The sequence below is a fragment of the Ornithodoros turicata genome, unplaced genomic scaffold, assembly GCF_037126465.1.
Source record: "Ornithodoros turicata isolate Travis unplaced genomic scaffold, ASM3712646v1 Chromosome31, whole genome shotgun sequence".
In the NCBI taxonomy this organism is placed as follows: Eukaryota; Metazoa; Arthropoda; class Arachnida; order Ixodida; family Argasidae; genus Ornithodoros; species Ornithodoros turicata.
Genome location: NW_026999355.1, coordinates 530,270 through 549,726, shown reverse-complemented (window position 1 = coordinate 549,726; position 19,457 = coordinate 530,270). Strand labels below are relative to the sequence as shown.

The 19,457-nt window shown below is 46.9% G+C and overlaps 1 protein-coding gene across 2 annotated transcripts in view; it reads left to right on the top strand.

Annotated features, from left to right (window-relative positions):
• Positions 1-19,457, top strand: part of LOC135373734 (DNA ligase 1-like) — a 28,014-nt gene that overhangs the window by 8,285 nt on the left and 272 nt on the right. For both annotated transcript variants that reach the window (XM_064606823.1, XM_064606822.1), the window contains 9 exons: positions 51-152; positions 1,801-2,060; positions 3,108-3,309; positions 5,205-5,411; positions 6,867-7,083; positions 7,293-7,375; positions 8,585-8,737; positions 16,016-16,213; positions 18,363-18,455. In XM_064606823.1, coding sequence (XP_064462893.1) covers positions 51-152; positions 1,801-2,060; positions 3,108-3,309; positions 5,205-5,411; positions 6,867-7,083; positions 7,293-7,375; positions 8,585-8,737; positions 16,016-16,213; positions 18,363-18,455 — 1,515 coding nt within the window. The remainder of the gene's footprint in view (positions 1-50; positions 153-1,800; positions 2,061-3,107; positions 3,310-5,204; positions 5,412-6,866; positions 7,084-7,292; positions 7,376-8,584; positions 8,738-16,015; positions 16,214-18,362; positions 18,456-19,457) is intronic.

Here is a 19,457-nt window from a genome sequence, read left to right as displayed (position 1 = left end):
AAAAAAGGCAAAACGCACATCTTTCGAATGGTTGTTTTTTTGTCCTGCAGAGTAGCCGCAGCAATCAGAGGATCATCTTTGCGCCAGCCCCGCTTGTGATGTCTAATGTTTTTGCAAAGTTGAAGAGTATAGCCCAAATGACAGGAAACATGGTATGTCACATCATCATCATTATCATCATCATCATCATGCACACATAGTGTAGGCACACGCAACATAGCTGTAAGGGATACATAGGGTTCTTCGTTTTCGGGTTTTATGATTTTTCAAATTAGAGATGCGAAAATCGGGTGCTACTTACACACGGGGGGTATATATGTTTAATCACGGGGATTCGGGGAGAAATCAGGCGCTACGATCTCTGTTTGATATGTCATCGGGAAATTTTGGGGTGAAACGAAAGGAATGTGAAACGAGCTACTGCTGTGACACTGGGACGAGAAACCAGAACCTTTATATTTCCGCTCGGAACTAGGGCAGTGAATGACCGTGATATTCAAACACTGGCCCGAGCTCCACAAAAGCTCGTCTTTGACTCCTGCGGAAGGGGATTATAAAAGGAGGACAAATAGGTTGTCACAAATAGCTCTCCTTGCTGATATTATGATCCACTTTTCCGACAGTTTACCTAGAACGAGTTGAAGTTGAAGTTGAAGGACCACAACGATTTCGGGCAGACATCAGGTTTTACCCACATTCTTGAAAATCTGTTAAGGGGTGAACATTTGTGAAAAATCGGGTTTAACCCAAAAACGAAGTACCCTAGGGATACAATGGAGGAGACAGCTCGGACTAATGTTTCAAGATTCATCTTTAACGTGAACTGTTCGGCTTGTTTGTATGGCATATCCAAAGAAGATGGGGGGTGTGTATGAGGCGAGGACACAGCAGTCACTACTGGCATCAGAAGCTTCATGAACAAAGCATGTGGGCTTTAAAAACCAACAAATACCCCACTCTCTCATCGTTTGTACCCTGTGACAGCAGAGTTGGACCCATTTGAAATTCCCTCGAGGGGCTAATCTTCTACGGCAGCATACTGGCGAAACGCTTGCCTGCTGACCTGCAGCTGGCACAAGTAACATGTAACTGAGGCCTGATTTTTTAGGGTTATACCTGATATTTATCCCCCCCCCCCCCCCCCCCTTGATTGAATTTCCAAAGTCATAACATCTAATACAGAACTTTGGAAACTGTGTAAATATGCCCATATAAACTGTCAAAACGGACTGTATTGCCTCTTAGATGCATGGGCTAAATATTCTTACTCTATGTCTACTGGTGTGTCATGTGTATTATGCTGAGTAAACTAAAGACTTACACGTGACGCAGTCAGATTCTACCAGAACCAGAACTGGGGCACGTTCCTGACTGAATCAGGTTCAGTTCGACCCGGTTACATCCGAATTATTGAAGCAAAACATAACCCCATATTTACCCCCCACCCCCGACGTTGCTGAAAAATATAACCCGAAAAAGTCAGGCCCTACACATAACTTGCCATGCCAGTTAAATACATGCCAGGCGACAACACTACTCATCGCTGTAGCTCAATGAAACTCGCTCATGTCAATGTGATGAATGTCTCTGTACGAGTAAACCATGGAGAGCTGAGAGGCACGTGAGCGAGCATGAGTGAGCAAATGGAAAACTGAGTGGAGAGTGATGGGTGCCCACCTCTGCCCCTTGCATACTATCACTATTACACAGAGAGATTCAAAGGTGTCTTCTTGAGGAGTTATTATTATTATTTAAGAAGGCTCCCATAAAACTCCCATAAAACCCCATAAACTATTATAGGTGCAGAGCAAGAAAGTGGACATCATCAAAGGGCTTCTAGTAGCTTGCCGACAGAGTGAGGCACGCTTCTTGGTGAGATCTCTGGGTGGCAAATTGCGCATTGGACTAGCTGAGTCGTCCCTGCTGACAGCCCTGGCCCATGCCTGCGTTCTCACCCCACCGCAAAAGAAGGATGTCCTGGATACGTCCAAGACGATGGGAAGCGATGCTCTGAAGAAGCTGCTCGAGGAGTCTACGCTGCTACTCAAGACCACATATTGGTAGGTGATCACAAAGGATGTATGAATCATTTGCGCTTCTCTGAAGAAATGCAAAAGCGGAGGGGACCACACTGCTTAGCACAAGGATGGTCTTCCGTGCTATGTGGGTTCATGGGCATTGCGAAGATTCCATTGTGTAAATACAGGTTACTGAGGTTCCGGGTTTACCTAAGTACCATAGGGAAAACCGCACTCACAAAATGTGGAAAATAAAACGAATGGCGTCATGGTTCGCAAAGATCTTCATCATCACATTCACAAAGAAGAAAAGGGTCACATAGAAGTATTCAAAGACCCTCGTGCTTCGAGGCTCTTTAAAAATTTGGGAGGTAAGAAATCAGGTCTTATGTCCAAACATGGGTATGGCAGGCAGTGATTTATCCAGGTCCCTCTCCCTCCCCCCTCTATTCCCTCCCCCCATATGTTCAGTGACCCCCGCTAACTCCTTCACCTGTGTACCCCATGCAGAGGGTGCCCTTGAGATTTCAGCATTACACATATGTCGGTAATGATATGTTAAGCTGTAGTGACATCACTATAATAATACCCCCCCCCCCCCCCCCCCAATTTTTTCGAACACCCCTCCATGCTTGGGATTCTGGATAAACCACTGGTGGCAGGGTATGGTTAAGTAATATCATGTGAAGTAGCAGATTTTCTGATGAAAAAAGAAAAAAGACGGGAAGAAACAAAGAAGGAAGAAAATAGTGCTCATCAGATTTCATTCGAACGCAAAAGAGCAAGAGCCGGTGCCAGATGTGAAATATTTAAAGTTGACCCATGACTACATGAGTGGCCAAGTTTATGCTTTGGCATGTTTGAAGGACCTCGATAATTCTGTGACACAGTTGGCTTGTAGGATTCTCGCCTGGCCGGAGAATGGGGTGACATGGCATTTTTAAATTAACCCAAGTTTCTTGAGCCTGGTACGAAGTAATTTCAGTGCCCTCTACGCATTCACTGTACTGTCACTGCTTTTGAGTGCTGAAAGTGCATGAAAGTGCCACGTCAGTGAAACCAGGTTTTTGCAAAAACAAATGTGTGCAGTGAATGCCCAGACTACGATCGTATAGTGGCTGTGCTTCTGGAGGAAGGACTGGAAAAATTGCCCGAGCATTGTTTCTTGAGCCCTGGAGTCCCCCTGAAGCCCATGCTTGCCCATCCGACGAAGGGAGTAAGTCAAGTACTCCAGCGATTCCAAGGGGAGAGCTTCACCTGCGAATTCAAGTACGATGGAGAACGAGCACAGGTATTTACTCTCAAAGACTTGCATGCTTTTGTACCTAATAGCGGAACAGAAATACCAGGCGGAAAATTCTTTTCTTTATGTATACGAAAAGTACGTTAGTGTCCAACCATAGATGAACAATCACTAGAATCGAAACTAAAGCCACTCTGGATAATTTGTTGTCTTCTATCGTGTGTCCTTGTGTGCTGACTTTGTGGTGCAGAAGTTACGTCACCGCTTTTTCAATTAGAAGTAATCATTTCAACCTGAATGTATTGAGGGTACTGCTGGGTCTGGATCCCACCTCTTTTTTAAGTGATTACAACAGTAGGAAGAATGCACCTTGCATAGGATATGTTCGAGGACATGGTGCATACTTAGCATATCTGGGTCATATATGCACAAATTAGATACGATTTCCTATTAACTCACACTGTGCAGCAACATGTAAGATGTTCGTGTCATTTATTGAAGGTAGACAGGTGCGAATAAGTATTTTAAAACTGAAGCGAATACAAGGCAAATAGATACATGACCGAAGTGAATAGATACATAGCCAAAGCAAATACGGAGCAGATAGTTGTACATAACCAGTTTGTATCAGAGCACTGCACGGGCCTAATTTTGAGGCCAGTGCCCGGCCCAGGCCCGGCTGCTATGGCCCGCACATGGCCCGGGCCCGGCGTCTTCTACAGATTTCTAGCCCGAGCCTGACACCACCGGCCCGGTCCGAGCCCGCCTCTGCTCTATGTGTTCTCGAGGCACGGATACGTATTTCGATTTACTAAAGAGCGCAGTGCAGCGAGGAAAAGGACGCAGCTAATTGGTAGAGAGTGAGAAGGTACACTCGAACGGATCGGCTGTGTTTTTCTGCCGGCAAGCCGCTCTGTGCTTACTTGCTTGGGAAGGCAGCGCGCAGCGGCGCGTGGGCGATATGTATGTACCTTGCAGTTCAAGAGAGACTCATCTCCGCTCTATTGCGCATGCACCGGTGTCAGTTGCCCTTTCTCGAACTCTCACGCAAACGAAATATGTCAGAACACCTAACCTAACCGACCCTTGTACAGGACTCTCACGGGCACGAAATATGTCCCAACACCTAACCTAACTGACCCTCGTGCTGAACTTACTCAGCGTGCCCGCCACAGCAAACGTCCCCAAATGTGTGTGAGTGCACATGTGAAATCCAGAGCCATTACACGAAATAACCATGATCACATATAAAAAGGTGATTGTTCTCAGATGAGAATACCATGATACACCATACTCAATGAAAAAAAAAAAGTGACATTAAAATTCAGCTGTACAGTCTCGCCAAATATGTTCGCATACATGCCCGACCATGGTCGGCGTTGTCCACCCCGTACCCGGCCCGGGCCTGGTGGCTGAAACCCGAGCCCGACCCGGGCCCGCATAAAAACGCAAAGCCCGGCGCGGGCCGGGCGCGGGCTTTCGGGTAAGCTCTAAGTTCTAAGCTCTAGTTCGTATCCACATGCAGTGCATGTACAGTTACAAATATGCATGCAGCATGTATACGCAATATATTCATACAGATCAGGACATGAAGTAGTGCTCACTTTGTTGTATGCCCTGTCTCATGCTATTTTTGGTTTTACATGTGCAGCTTCGCAACTGTTTGAATATGTTCGTTTGGAGAAAAACATTTATTTGATTTGAAATTCGAGTATAGAATTCAGCATTTGAAGAATTAGAATATTTACACATGCTTAGTTAAAGGTCATAAATGCAATCTACAGTGAGTGGTACACACAGTGAATAAATAAGTAAAACCTCTCAAATTTGTAATATAGTCAGCAAGAAGTCTATCTTGCTGCTGTACCAGCTGGACTGGCGGTGAATAGTGGTAAAGGTAAAGGTAAAGGAGGTGGTAAAGGATTATGACCTTTCTTGTGTAGATCCACGTTCTGGAAGATGGATCAGTGCATATTTATAGCCGTAACCAAGAAGACAACACATCCAAGTATCCAGATGTGATACGGAGGCTTCCCTCTGCCCTGGCCCCTTCAACACGGTCTTGCATTCTGGACAGTGAAGCCGTCGCGTGGGATAGAGAGAGCAATACCATCCAGCCCTTCCAAGTTCTCAGCACCCGAAAACGCAAGGTAAAAGACGCAACGGCGTCTTTATCCCCCCGATTTGCATCATTGTCACTTTGGGAAATACTGTATAAGTAGTAATTTTCGCGAGGACCTATTTTTCGCGAAATTCGCGAACGCCCTTTTATCGCGAATTTAAAGTCCCGCGAAATGTTCGAACCAATGACAGAAAAATACGTGAAAGAACTATGTAGTGTTCAAAGTGTGAACAAAGTGTTCAGTTCGCCGCCGCTACTGGCGACTGTAGTCTCGGCTTCACGTACGAATCCCGCGCATGTAAGCCTCCCGTGATTCCGGTTCCTTGTAAGCCTGGATCATCCAGAAAGCGCGTATGCACTCTGTCACGCGTATAGACCTTTGGAAAAGTTGTCGCATCACTACCAAGTGCGATGACAGGAATGACGGGAGACAGGGCAATTGGGCAATGGCACAGATACGAGCCGAGTAGGACCCCCTAATCGCATCCCTTGCAGTCAGAAGTGCTCAAAAGCAAGACAAATTGAACGAGTTACCCAGTTGTGATACCTCTTATTAGCTTCTTCCAAGAAGTTCAAGGTGGATGGCCCCTAAGATGCAGGGTGGACGCAGCGCGGTACCGCGAATTTAAGGTCCCGCGAATAATTGCCTGATCCTGGCTTCTCACAAATTCGCGAATTATTGAGCTCGCGAATTTAAGCACTTATACAGTACCCGAAACACCCCCAAAACTAACTTGGCAAACTACCAATTTAGCCACCAGTACAACTGCTGGAGAATGCTAAGCATTGCACATTCAGCACTGCTGTCCTGCATCTTGTGTTCATCTAAAATGCGAGAAACACCCTTTTTGTATTTTCCACCCAATATCACCTGATTTTACCCTGCTTTATGGCTCCCGAAATAACCCCCCCCCCTCCCAAACCCGATTTTCAAAAAACCATAAAGCACGAAAACACAAGGCCCTCAGTATAAATAGAGCCTGAAGTTTTTGGGAAATATTTTTTTTCCTAATTCGGGGGGTACAAATCGGGGAAATCAACATGTGCACTAAACTTGTGCGAATTCGGGTGCGAAAAACTTCCAGTATGCTAAATTTGGGGAGAAATCGGGCTCTATTGCTCAAAAGAACTGTGTTAGTTTGGTACAAACAGTGATGTAATTGCGTTTGCTGCCAAACAAGCTAGTGTGCATTCCTACAGGCGTTTCAGTGAGGGCAATTTGACAGGTAAAAATCGGGTTTCACCCTAAAGTGGGATGCACCCCGATTCGGGATGCAAATTCGGGGAAGAAATGGGTTAAACCCCAAAGCCTCAGGCTCAAAGTATATCCAACTGAATTCATTACTACTAGAAAATTCAGATTTTTTTGGACTGTTAAACCGTTGTTAAACAACAGCCAAATGTTTATAAAGATAAATGAGGAGAGCCGGAAATTATGGTAAAATATAGTATAAATGGACTTAAATTCTTTTCATGCTGGCAGGATGCTAGTGAAGAGGACATCAAAGTGCAGGTTTGTATCTTCATCTTTGACTTGCTCTACCTCAACGGTGAATCACTGGTTCGGAAGTCTCTGCGTGAGAGGCGCAGTCTTCTATGGTCAGCTGTTCGTGAAGTACCCGGAGAGACCGTCTTTGCCACCTCTGCAGACCTGTCCACTGTTGATGACATTCAAGAATTCCTCGAGGAATCTATTCGAGGTTCGTAGGTGATCAGTACGGATGTTATTGCTCGCATAGCATGGTGTTTCCTTTCTGCATAGAACCTGATAGTGACAAGCTTTCTTCTGAAATTTTGATTGGTATATGTTGGAAACATTGGTACGTGTTGAATGTACCTGTGCTCTTGAAATATGCACGTAAACAGCATATTTTTGAAAGGTCTAATGTTGTCGCCATTTGTTTCAAAGGTAACTGTGAGGGATTGATGGTGAAGACGCTCAACACGGACGCCACCTACGAGATTGCTAAGCGATCGCACAATTGGCTGAAGGTAAGGAAGCAGGCGTTACCCTTCACTTGAATTAGGATTTTGGCTCAAAGTTTAAGCTCACATGTGCAGGAGAGCAAGGCTTTACAAAAGGGAATAAATACAGAATGAAGTAGAGAGGACTTCGGTTTAGTCCATTTTTCAGTTTATCTGTCTTTGATTGCAATTTTCTTTTCTCGTGCAAAAGTCCAGGCATTCATTCACACATTTCTATGGCTAAAAGGTTAACTCAAATGCAGAAGCAGCCTACATTGGTCAGCCTACACAAGTTAATCTTAGGATGTACGTTGCGCTGCAGACAGTAAGAGAAAAGTTGCAAAGGGTTTCTATGAAGGAACGGATTGAAAGGCCATGAAGGAACAGCAAACAACAGTAATTTTCGTGCTCGCAACGCTTTCACACAAGCCATGCGAGGAGGGGATCTGAGCTCCCCCTTCTCTTTCCACATAATGATGGTGTTCATGTGTTTCTTGTCTTGTAGGTGATTAAAACAACATTACTTTCAAATTCCACAAGCCTGAGTTAATGTGGGGATACAAGTCTCTTATAAGGGCAGCACTGAACAGACATTCAGACAAATCAACGTGCATCCTGGCGTGCTCACAGGCTGCCGACGAAAATAAAAATTAGCTTGACTGGGATCATTTTCTTCCTGCTTGTTTAATCCAATCTTCAGATGCCCCAGTTTCGTTTTGTAGATAGAGTAGGGTTGAATTAACAAAAATCTACCATATCATACAGTCAAAGCTCGTTATAGCGAAACACGATACACCGAAATATTTTACGTTTCCCATCTCAACTGATTGGGTTTGTGTTGCCCATGATGTGCTTCGTTGGCTAGCTGGCAGTGGTGTGACTAGAGAGGAAGAGGTGGCACAGCCAGTAGGAAATGTATTTTATTTTGTGACGCAATGTGGCAAATGTCACATGCCTGCGCTTTCTATTTCAAGCAAGAAAGAAAAAGAGGACGATGTCTTGGCAAGTTTTGGAGTTGGCAATTTCTTTTCTTCTTTTCTTCTTGGCAATTTCTTTCAAGCAAAATCTGGTAAAATGACTCGAAGTATATGGCAAAAGTTCCCTACAGACAACTGTCATTGATCTCATATTTTTCTGTAGCATTCCGTTCTCATCAAAATTTTTGCCATGCTTACTAAGGAACGTTGTACGTTGTATCTGTGGCCCAGTTGCTTAACCACTCTGTCTGAATCCCAGCTGAAAAAAGACTACCTAGAGGGCGCCGGGGACACATTGGACGTGGTTGTTCTGGGTGGATACCGTGGAAAAGGAAAACGTACAGGAACGTATGGCGGATTCCTCCTCGGTTGCTATGATGCAGAGAATGAAGAGTTCCAGACTGTCTGCAAGGTATGCCACAAGAAGCCATACTGTATAGCATAACTAGAAGTGTGCAAACATTCGAAATTTTTAGTACGAATGGAATATTTCTGATATTCAATTCGTATCCAAGTCCTACTAAGCCGTTGCGGGTCGCGCGCCTGAACTCGTACGCTACAGTAACAGTGACGACACGAAGCTGCAAAGCGATGCGCAGAGGTTTCGAGGTTGTTACATTCATTTCTGAATGCATCACTACACGTTCGCTAACCAAAACCGAAACTAGTACAGAGTTGTGTACATCCTCTATTAAAGTCTGCCCCAGCGAAACGCGAAGCCATATTGCTTCATGCATCATCAGCATAGTCGCAGCTTCCGTTCATTACCAATGAACTCTAAACATTTGTGTGAGGCTTACATTCCGGTTAAATATAGAAATTTTTGTTGGTGTTGTGCTGAACACTGATGTCCACCATGCCACTGCATGCGCAGCTAAAACCGTGTCTCAAATGCGTTTTTGCAGTTTCAGTTTGCAGTAGTGACCCCTTGTGTTGCTATATGTACTTCAATGCTCGATCAAGTCATCAGTGACATGTAATCAAATCATTGACGCGTGCCATGACAGCGATAATTGAGGAATGGAATGTGACAATATTTCGACACAGTTTCTCCAACCCCGGCTTTGTGCGACCGCGTGCTAAAAATGACAACTAGGACGACAATAATGCTGCAGAATCATTTGAAACTGACGTCATTGTTGTTACAGGTGACAGTAAGACATACGTGGCTTTAGATGAAATGAAAGCAGCGCTGAACACGAATGTTGCAGAAACGATCGCGCATGATAGACACATCCATACAGCATCGCTGAGGATCGCGGTTTTACAGCGCTAACGAATGAGGCTGTTTCAAATTATGCTGTAAAAGAAGTTAAGGGTTCTGGCCCGCATCTCATGGGCTCGCGGTGCAGGCATTCTGCCGCCATTGTTCTTTCTCCGTCATTAAACACTAGGCACTCCACCCTTACGGACGTCTCCTCCTTCTTATTTAATATTGGTGCCGAAACCCGGGATCTTCTTGGTCAACATACTGCTCAGAAGAGAGGAGCTACAGGGTGTTACAGCCTCGGTTGGCAGCTATGGAAGACTTGGAGCGGCTCAAGAAGCAACGGAAGTCCGCAAGGTCAGCGGTTAGTCGCACCATCTCCGACATCAAGACTATTTTGGCTGCGACGCCGCTCAACGTTGATCAGCTCAATTTTAAATACAGCTTTCTGGAAGGCAAAGCGAATACTCTGTTGCAATTGAACCGCGAGATCCAGGCTGTCATCCCTGAGGATTTACTGGAAGCCGAATGTGACGACTGCGACAGGTATCTTGAGCCTATAACAGAAACTACCGTGCTTGTCAGAAGCGCTCTGGCCTCAATCGTGTTGCCATCGCCTGCTTTACCGTCGAGCACAGCCAGTGCTACTCCACAGCCACAGTCATCGGGCGACACCGCCAACGCCTTGCTCACCCCCAATGTATCGGGCGACGGAGCAAGTTTGCCGAAGCTAAGGATCGATAGTTTTAATGGTGATGTCTCCATGTGGCAAGGATTTTGGGACCAGTTTCGTGCGAGCATACACGACAACCCCCGACTTTCGGCTGTCACGAAGCTCAAGTACCTGGTGTCTCTTCTCACAGGACCGGCGTCTCGATCCATCGCAGGTTTGGCGATCACCGACGCCAATTATTCAACAGCAGTCGACATGCTAAAGAAGCGATTTGGTAGGGATGACCTTCTGATCAGCCAACATCTAGACTCTCTTTTCGACATCAAAGGTCCCAAGTCTATGGAGGACGTGGCGGGGCTGCGAACTCTGCACGACGCGGTATCCATTTGCATTCGGAATCTTCAGAGTTTGGGAGTGCAAACGGCGCAGTACTCTGTCGCTATTCACCGGGCACTGCTGCGCAAGATTCCCAGGCAGCTGGAGCTCGAGTATTATAAGTCAAAAGGGCAGGATGCTACTGGTACTACTGCTGACGTGCTTTCGACGCTCCTGGACTTCATCGAAACTGAAGTAAGCTGCCGTGAACGAGCACGCCGAGATACGGACTCCCTGAAGGATGACGCACCGGGAAGCTCTAGGAATAGCAGAGACAGACGCTTCCTACCGCCTTCTGCTTCGTCCTTGACGGCTGCAGTAGCGGACCTTCCTTGCCCACTGTGCCAATCCAGAACCCACTCGTTGGAAGGTTGTACCGCTGCGCTCAGCGTGGATGAGGTCCGGAATATTTTGCGCCGTGAACGCCGATGTTTCCTTTGTGGGAAACGGTCGCACCTGTCTAGGAATTGTCGAGTTTGCTGGAAGCTGAGATGCCAGCGATGTAACAAACGTCACCTAACACAGTTGTGTCCGCAAACATCAATGTCCGAGCCGCGACCTCCCAGCCAGCAGCCTCTTACAGCCGCACCCGCGGCTGCAGAAGACGTCATCACTTCTGTGTCATCCTCATCGGACAATTTGGCGTTCAAGACTTACTGCGGCTCCGAGGTTCTGCTACAGACAGCCAGCATCTGGCTCGAGGGCTCCAACGGCCTCAAGCAGTTCGTCCGCCTTCTGCTGGATGGAGGAAGCCAGCGAAGCTTTGTTCGGCGTGACGTTTCACTGGCCGTCGGATGTCACTCGGTAGGCTTCGAGGATTTAACCATCCACACCTTGGGCAACAAAAGCGCCTGCCGCACAAAGTACAACAGCGTTCAGTGCACACTGCACAGCCAATCTTCTGCACATAGTGTGGTAATCAACGCCATCGAGTACGAGCACATCTGTTCCGATGGGCTTCCATCCGTGCCATCCGGCATATCCAGTCAACTCAAGAGAATGGGGCTCCAGTTAGCAGATCAGCCTTCGGCCCCTTCCAGCGTCATCTCCGTTCTAATTGGATCCGATCACTACTGGAAGGTCGTCACCGGAAACACCGTGCGATTGTCGAAAGACCTGGTAGCAGTAGAAACTTTGTTCGGGTGGACGGTGCAGGGCGCTTTTCGCTTCAGACCCGCGAATGAGGTAGAAGTGATGAGGATTGGCGTGCAAACAGAGGAACCGGACCGACAGATTGATCTGCAGTTGCAAGCCTTTTGGGAGCTAGAACACCTCGGCATTACTGATCAGCAGCAATCCAACGATACAGAGGGCACTGTCCTTCAAGAATTTCGTGCGACTGCCAAGCTTTGCGGCGGTCGATATGTTGTGCGGCTCCCAAGGGATCCGGGCAAAGGCTCCTTACTGGGTGACAACAAGGCCCTAGCCGTACAGAGACTCCAAAGGATAACGAAGAAATTGCTCTCCGACCAAGCAGTTATGGATGAGTACGACTCAACGATACGACAGTACCTGACGAATGATCATGCCGAGCGAGTGGCTGACCCCGCCGTTGTTTCAGGACCACTGTACTACATGCCTCACCATGCAGTCATTCGTAGGGACCGAGAGACAACGAAAGTTCGGATAGTGTTCGACGCCTCATCAAAGGTTCCCGGTTGTCTCTCGCTCAACGAAACGCTACATGCAGGGCCAAACTTGAACCCTGACGTCCTGGAACTCCTCCTACAATTTCGAGCCTTTCGAATTGCTGTAACAGCGGACGTCGAAAAAGCTTTTCTGCAGATCCTGTTGGAAGAGGCTGACAGAGATTCGTTACGCTTCCTTTGGTATTCGACGACTCCAAAGAACGGCGAACCTTTACCGTCAGTTGAGACTTGGAGGATGACGCGTGTCCCTTTCGGTGCCAAGTCGAGCCCATTTCTACTAGCAGCCACCATACGTCATCACTTACAGTCAGTAGAGACAACGTATACTCCGACTGCTTCGCTACTTGCGTCGCACTTTTACGTCGACGACCTAGTCGTCGGATTGGACACTGTTGAAGAGGCGCTAACGCTATACCATCAGGCACGACAGATCCTTCGAGCGGCCGGTATGAAGCTTGTAAAGTGGACCAGCAACTGCGCACCGTTACGCAGTACCTTCGAAGCGGATGGGACAACGTCCGCCTCGGATACATCGCTGAAGAAGGTGTTAGGGCTCGTCTGGGACGTCGACACTGACGAGTTGCGTTATTCCCTGAAGTCAATCTCCGAGTTTCTTGAAAAGAGGACCGACACTAAACGTTGCGTACTGCAGACGGCATCGCGTGTGTACGATCCACTGGGCTACATAGCGCCGTTTGTGATTACGATCAAGATTTTACTGCAGCGCATCTGGCTTTCCAAAATACAATGGGATGATCGTCTCCCCGAAGATCTGATGGGAACGTGGCTGTCTTGGTGCCAGGAAGTTCCGCTGATCTCTCGAATTTCGATACCTCGGACGCTATCGGACTCTACGTCAATTGCCGCAGCATCCAAAACGCTGCACGTGTTTTGCGATGCTAGCCCCAAAGCGTATGGCGCTGTTGTGTATCTAGTGACCGAACGAGACAAGGCACACTCCGAGGCGAGCCTTCTGCTAGCTAAGAGCAGAGTTGCTCCTGTGAAGCATGTTTCTCTACCCAGACTAGAGCTCATGGGTGCTGTCATTGCCGCACGACTGCTCAGGTGCGTCAGAGCCACGCTATCCATGCCCGATGTAGAAGCAGTTTTGTGGACTGACTCTGAAGTCGCACTACATTGGATTCATGGGTCATCACAGGAATGGAAACCATTTGTTAAGAACCGAGTAGTCGACATACAGGAGATCACAGATTCACGGCAGTGGAGACACTGTCCTGGTTGCGACAATCCCGCGGACCTGCTTACCAGAGGCATATCTTGTCTTCGTTTGCTGGATGATGTCTGCTGGTGGCACGGCCCACCGTGGCTTTCTAATCGAGCCAACTGGCCTCCCCTGTGGTACCAATCTGACATGATCGTCGACGAAGTTCGGATGGAAGCGAAGCCGGCTACGGTCTGCTGTGCGCCACTCACGACGCACAGTCCCCTTCTCGATATTACGGACTTCGGGTCGCTGCATCGGCTGCTTCGAGTGACAGCATGGACGAAGCGATTTCTCCATAACTGCAGCCACACGGATAAAAGGGAAGGGGCGCTGAGTGCTGAAGAATTGGCCGCGGCCGAGACCTACTGGATACATATTGCCCAGCGCCAGCGTTTCGGTGCGAAGCCAACCAATCACAAGTCACTAAAGAGCACTTCGGTTTTCTACGACGACAACAACATCATTCGTCTGAAAGGACGCCTGCAATACGGCGAGTTCTCCGAACCCTTAAAGTATCCGATCATCATTCCCGCAGACCACCACTTCACTGCCTTGCTGGTGTCGTCTACCCACGTCAGACTTCTTCACGCTGGCGTTCAGGAAACCTTGGCGGACTTACGTGAGCGTTATTGGGTAATACGTGGCCGCCAGGTTGTGAGGAAGGTCCTGCACCGCTGTCTTGTTTGCCGACGAGAGAGGGCACGAGCCTGCTCGGAACCTACTGCACCACTTCCGAGGGATCGGGTGCTTCCTTCGCCACCGTTCGAGACAGTGGGCACCGACTATGCCGGCCCTCTGCATTTCCGATCACCCGAGGGAGATGAAGCCGGCAGGTGTTACCTTTTGATATTCACCTGTGCCATCACGAGAGCCGTTCACCTTGAACTCACGAAGTCAATGACGGCGCACGACTTTCTACAAGCCTTCCAGAAATTTATATCTCGCCGAGGACTTCCACGAACGGTGTATTCCGACAATTTTCGGACGTTCAAGCGAGCGCAACGGGATCTAAGCCTGGCAGCGCTCTCTCAGCATCCAGCGGTGACCGGATTACTTTCTTCCCACCGGGTCACCTGGAAGTTCATTGCGGAAAGGGCAGCCTGGTGGGGGGGATTTTGGGAGCGCCTCATCCGCAGCATCAAGACATGCCTGCGCAAAATACTAGGAAGAAGCACGCTCGACTACGACGCCCTCGGAACAGTTATCGTGCAGCTTGAGGCAGTCCTTAACTCCCGGCCCCTGACATACGCATCGGAAGATCCAGATGACATTGCCGTCATCACACCCGCTCACTTTCTGGTAGGCAAGAGGCTCACCGCTCTGCCATCAATTCCGTCACAAGGGCTATCCACTGGGAACGAGTCGACCTCCGAGCAACTAAGACGGCGCTGGAGGTACATGGAGAGAATGACCGACTTACTGCGTAGCAGGTGGATCAAGGAGTACATTTTGTACTTGAGATCCGCACATATTTACAAACCTCTCGCCTCTGACACTGTGAAGATAGGAGACATTGTCCTTGTCTCTAACGAGAAGTCCCGCGTGCTATGGCCCCTTGCCAGAGTCCAAGACGTGAGGGTCAGCGGAGACGGATGTATCCGCTCATGCAGGCTGAAGCTGCCTGACGGTCACACCATAAATCGACCAATCCAGCTGCTCCACAAACTAGAAGCAGGCTAGTTTGACCGCAAGCCACGTTGACCACGTTGCACCGTCATCGGTTCTTCACTTTCTTGTTGGGGGAGTGTAAAAGAAGTTAAGGGTTCTGGCCCGCATCTCATGGGCTCGCGGTGCAGGCATTCTGCCGCCATTGTTCTTTCTCCGTCATTAAACACTAGGCACTCCACCCTTACGGACGTCTCCTCCTTCTTATTTAATATATGCAATACTGTTAGGAAAGATGGTCTCGCGCATCGCAGCACAGTGAAACCGTATAGTTTCCCACCAAAACGACAAGTGCGGAAGGCATTGCCAGTGCAAGAAAACCTGTGAGCTGAGATGTGCTCATTAGTAAACCATCCCACATTCTGAATATGTCATTACTGCCATTACTCTTTACTTCCATTCGGTCTGGTATGTTTCACCAGCGTTTACATTGCCAACGCGGGTTTTCAGTGGCCATGAATGATTTTTGAAAGTGCAAGTTGTTTTTATGATTTTTAGTTTACCTCATGGCATCAACAGATTGTTTCATTGTAAAAATAATTTGACTGTACATGTGCAGATAAGCATGTATGCCTTGTATTATGCCAATACATTAATACATATTCCTTATTAGCCCTTTCCAAGTGTGTGTCCTAAAGGATTTTTTCTAAGGATCAGCAGCACACAACTGTGACCATGTTAGTTTACCAGGGCTCTTGGAAGCCTTTATCTTATGACGTGATATATTCGAAGGGCAATTTTGCAGATATTCTATTTGATCCATATTCAAAAATTTAAATGTTCCCACACCTCTGAACATAACATAAAATTTCGTATTCATAATTAAATGTTACAGCACTCAAAATGCATTTTGAGACTTCTTGGTGCATTGCATTCAACCAATTCGGTTTGTGCAGATCGGTACAGGATTTGTTGACAAGGACCTGGAGACCCACTCCCAGTTTTTCAAGGATCATGTTTTGAATGGACCCAAGTCCTACTACAGATATGACGCAAGCTTAGAACCCGATGACTGGTTTGATGCTGTCCAAGTGTGGGAAATCAAGTGTGCAGACCTCTCCATATCTCCTGTCCATAAAGCTGCACAAGGCCTGGTGCGTATAAGCTCTTTTGTTATGTCTCACTTTGAAGTTTATGCTGGGTCAAGAACAGAGGACACTTCAATAGAAACCTGACTGCAATGGGCCCCCTTTTTGTTATTCCATTCAAGCTGGTGACATTGAGATTTCATTTGGTTAAAAGGGCTATAGGTGTGCCATTTTCCATATGTACCTATTTGATCAGAAACAAGTTGACCCATTCATGACAATGCAGGTGGCACTACTAAATGTTGTTCTTGAAATGAATGGGATTGCATTGATTCCTTGTTGTTGTTTGTGGTCATGTGTACCTTTTGATGTGCTGTGCATATTCATCCATCCTTTTGTAGAGAAGGTATTGATGTAAGCACCAGATAAGTATCTGGTAACAAGCATGTACTAAGATATATTGCCAGATACACATCTACAGACAATGGATGTACACATAACTAATTCTGTGCAAAGGGGACTACATTATGCAAATGTTGTCAAATTGCTTGGGCGTTTATTTTTCTAAATTTATATTTTTCTATACATTGCAAGTCTAGCAGAGCAAAACGGGATTATCACAAATGACATATATTTTCCCGATGAAAATTATAATCAGACTCCTAGGGTCAATTTTATGGTTCACGTGTGTCCTTTCTTTCTACATAAAAGAAAGAAAGAGAAAAAAAAAATACAAGGCTACTGTGCTTATCAAGTGATCCTCCTGTTCCTTGTCATGGAAATGGTTTTTCAGCATACTTTGAATATAACAATAATTCTTCACTTATCTTGTCAATATACTGCAGTCAAACCTCATTACAACAAAACAGGATATAACGAAATTTGCGATAGAGAGAAATAATTTCCATTCTCCGAGGGCCATAGAAACCAATGTATTTTAACTCCCGTTACAACGAAATACTTTTTAGCCGACGAAAGAATGAGATAAAAATTCACCGCCCTAGAGCTGACTTCAGCGTCAGGAAAACAAAACACGTAACCAGCGTCCTGTTCCCGCGGCAAAGGAAGGGCACTTGTGATTAGGATCAGGAGGCATCTGTGCTTAAGAAAAAGGAAGTCTGAGCCATTAGAAGGTTTGGAGTTTTCCTTCTGAGGTTTCTCCTTTCCACTTTCCATGCTGGTTTTCAACTGTCCGGTTACATCCAAGTGCAGGATGAAGGCAACAGCGAAGAGCACGAGACGCAAGGCGCCATCACAATCACCTGGGAACCATTTCGTTCTCGTGGCGGCATACGTGACGAAATCAGCCTAAATGATTTTCTTGACATGAACAAAGATGATGTAGCAACGGAGAGCATTACGGAAAAGGAAATCGTCAGGGCCGCTTGCGAATGACCGAATGATGAAAACATCGAGGCTTGTGTGTTGATGGCACATCAGGTGGTCGATGCCATAGATGTACTTTGACATTAGGGAACAACAACAACAACAACTTTATTTTCAGAAGGAGAGTGGGGAGGTTCATCGCCAGAGGCGATACTCTACCCCATTGCTGGTGGAGATGTGGGGTATAAAATACAGAGCCCCTTCACAATAACGATCGGAGTCCGATGGCGTCCAGAAACGTCAAAAGGGCTTTGAGCGCTGATCGTTGCTGGGCTGGATTGGGCCAGGGACCAAGCAATTTCGAGAGGGAGAAGGGGCGAGAGTCACATTAGTGAGATGTACATACAGATTTGCGGAATTGCAACGCGATATGGAGGAAGCTGGTGGAGGCTCTGATGGCGTACGAGCAATGCATGACACAGCATCTTCTAGGCACGATGCAGATGTGAAAGGCTGCCTATTTCACGTAAGAATAAAATGCTGTATGTGCCCCTTGGTGCTATATTTGTCGTCGTTGTTTTTCACAAAAAACGTTTCCAGATCGTAGCGGGAGTTATAGACGCTTATTTACAGCGTGCAGCTTCACAATTCGTGACCTTCGACTCGGTGTAACGAAATGTTTCATACGACAAAATAAATTGCGGTCCCTGTGAGTTTCGACTGTATATACCCTTAGTGATGTTGAGGTGCACTGATCATTTATGCTACAAGAGTGCAGTACCATAGTTTTGCATGGATGGGATGGTGTTTATGTTTAGTGCTGATACAGTCACTCTCATTTTAACAAAACATTGGAATTTTATGGGTCTGATGACAGCATTCATTGCAGGTGGACCCAGAAAAGGGCATCTCCCTCAGGTTTCCACGTTTCCTCCGGATACGAGATGACAAGAACCCAGAAGACGCCACAACAGCTGCTCAGGTTGGTTCCTCAAGCAGTTGGTACAAATGTTACATATTACATTGGGCGGCACTGTAACGTCTCTACCCAATGCTGTCCCTGACACTCCGATACATCTACTAAACGACCTTTCAGCACCACAATAGCGATCTGCTCCTAGGCATTGTTTCCAAAGCAGCTCATAGGTGTCACTGAACGTCCACACCATCACATATACCGTATTTACTCGCATAATTTGCGCACTTTTTTTACCGAAAAATGACGCAATGGTTGAGGGTGCGCAAAGTATGCGAGGCATTAACAAGACGACTTGAAAAATGTGCAAAATTTGTTAAAAGATGGTCCTTTAGGTGAATAATACAATACAATCTCGGTGATACGAATCTCACGGGGTAGCAGAAAACTTTCGTATCGTCCGAAATTCGTATCAAAAGAATTACACCAAAATAAAAATTTAGGCAAGAAAATAGACAGTGACTGTTCATTTTCCATAACTGTCAGTGAAAGAAGTCTGTCGTAAGGGTTTTGTCTGTTTGTTTTTTGCTAGCGTTGCCGAAATTTGCGAGATGATTCAAAAAGGTCCAGCACGTACTTTCCATGCTTTTCCTAAAGCACGCATGCAGAACGCTAATGCTGCCAGAAGTTTTCCTGATATGCTCCCTCCACATGTTCTGGTCGTTCTTTCCTAAGCCAGTGTGATGTCACACAGCTTCGCCGTTTATTGTTGTGAGGGGATAAAAGGTCAAAACAGAGCTAAGATTTTGTACGGTGTAATCCCTTTGATCTTATCTCCACCAAGGGAGAGTCATTGCTTGCATTACACAACATGATGCAGGGAATTCGTGGTGAGGATCTCCCTCCCCTTTCGAGAGAAGGAGCAGCATGTGCTGAGCGTCACGGGCACATGCTGCTCCTTGGGGAACAACCTCTGTTGCACACGAAAGTAGGAGTGTGCAAATTACGCGAGTAAATACGGTATGTGGCGCTGCCTGTAGATGTGCGGGATGTACGCCCTGGAGCTGC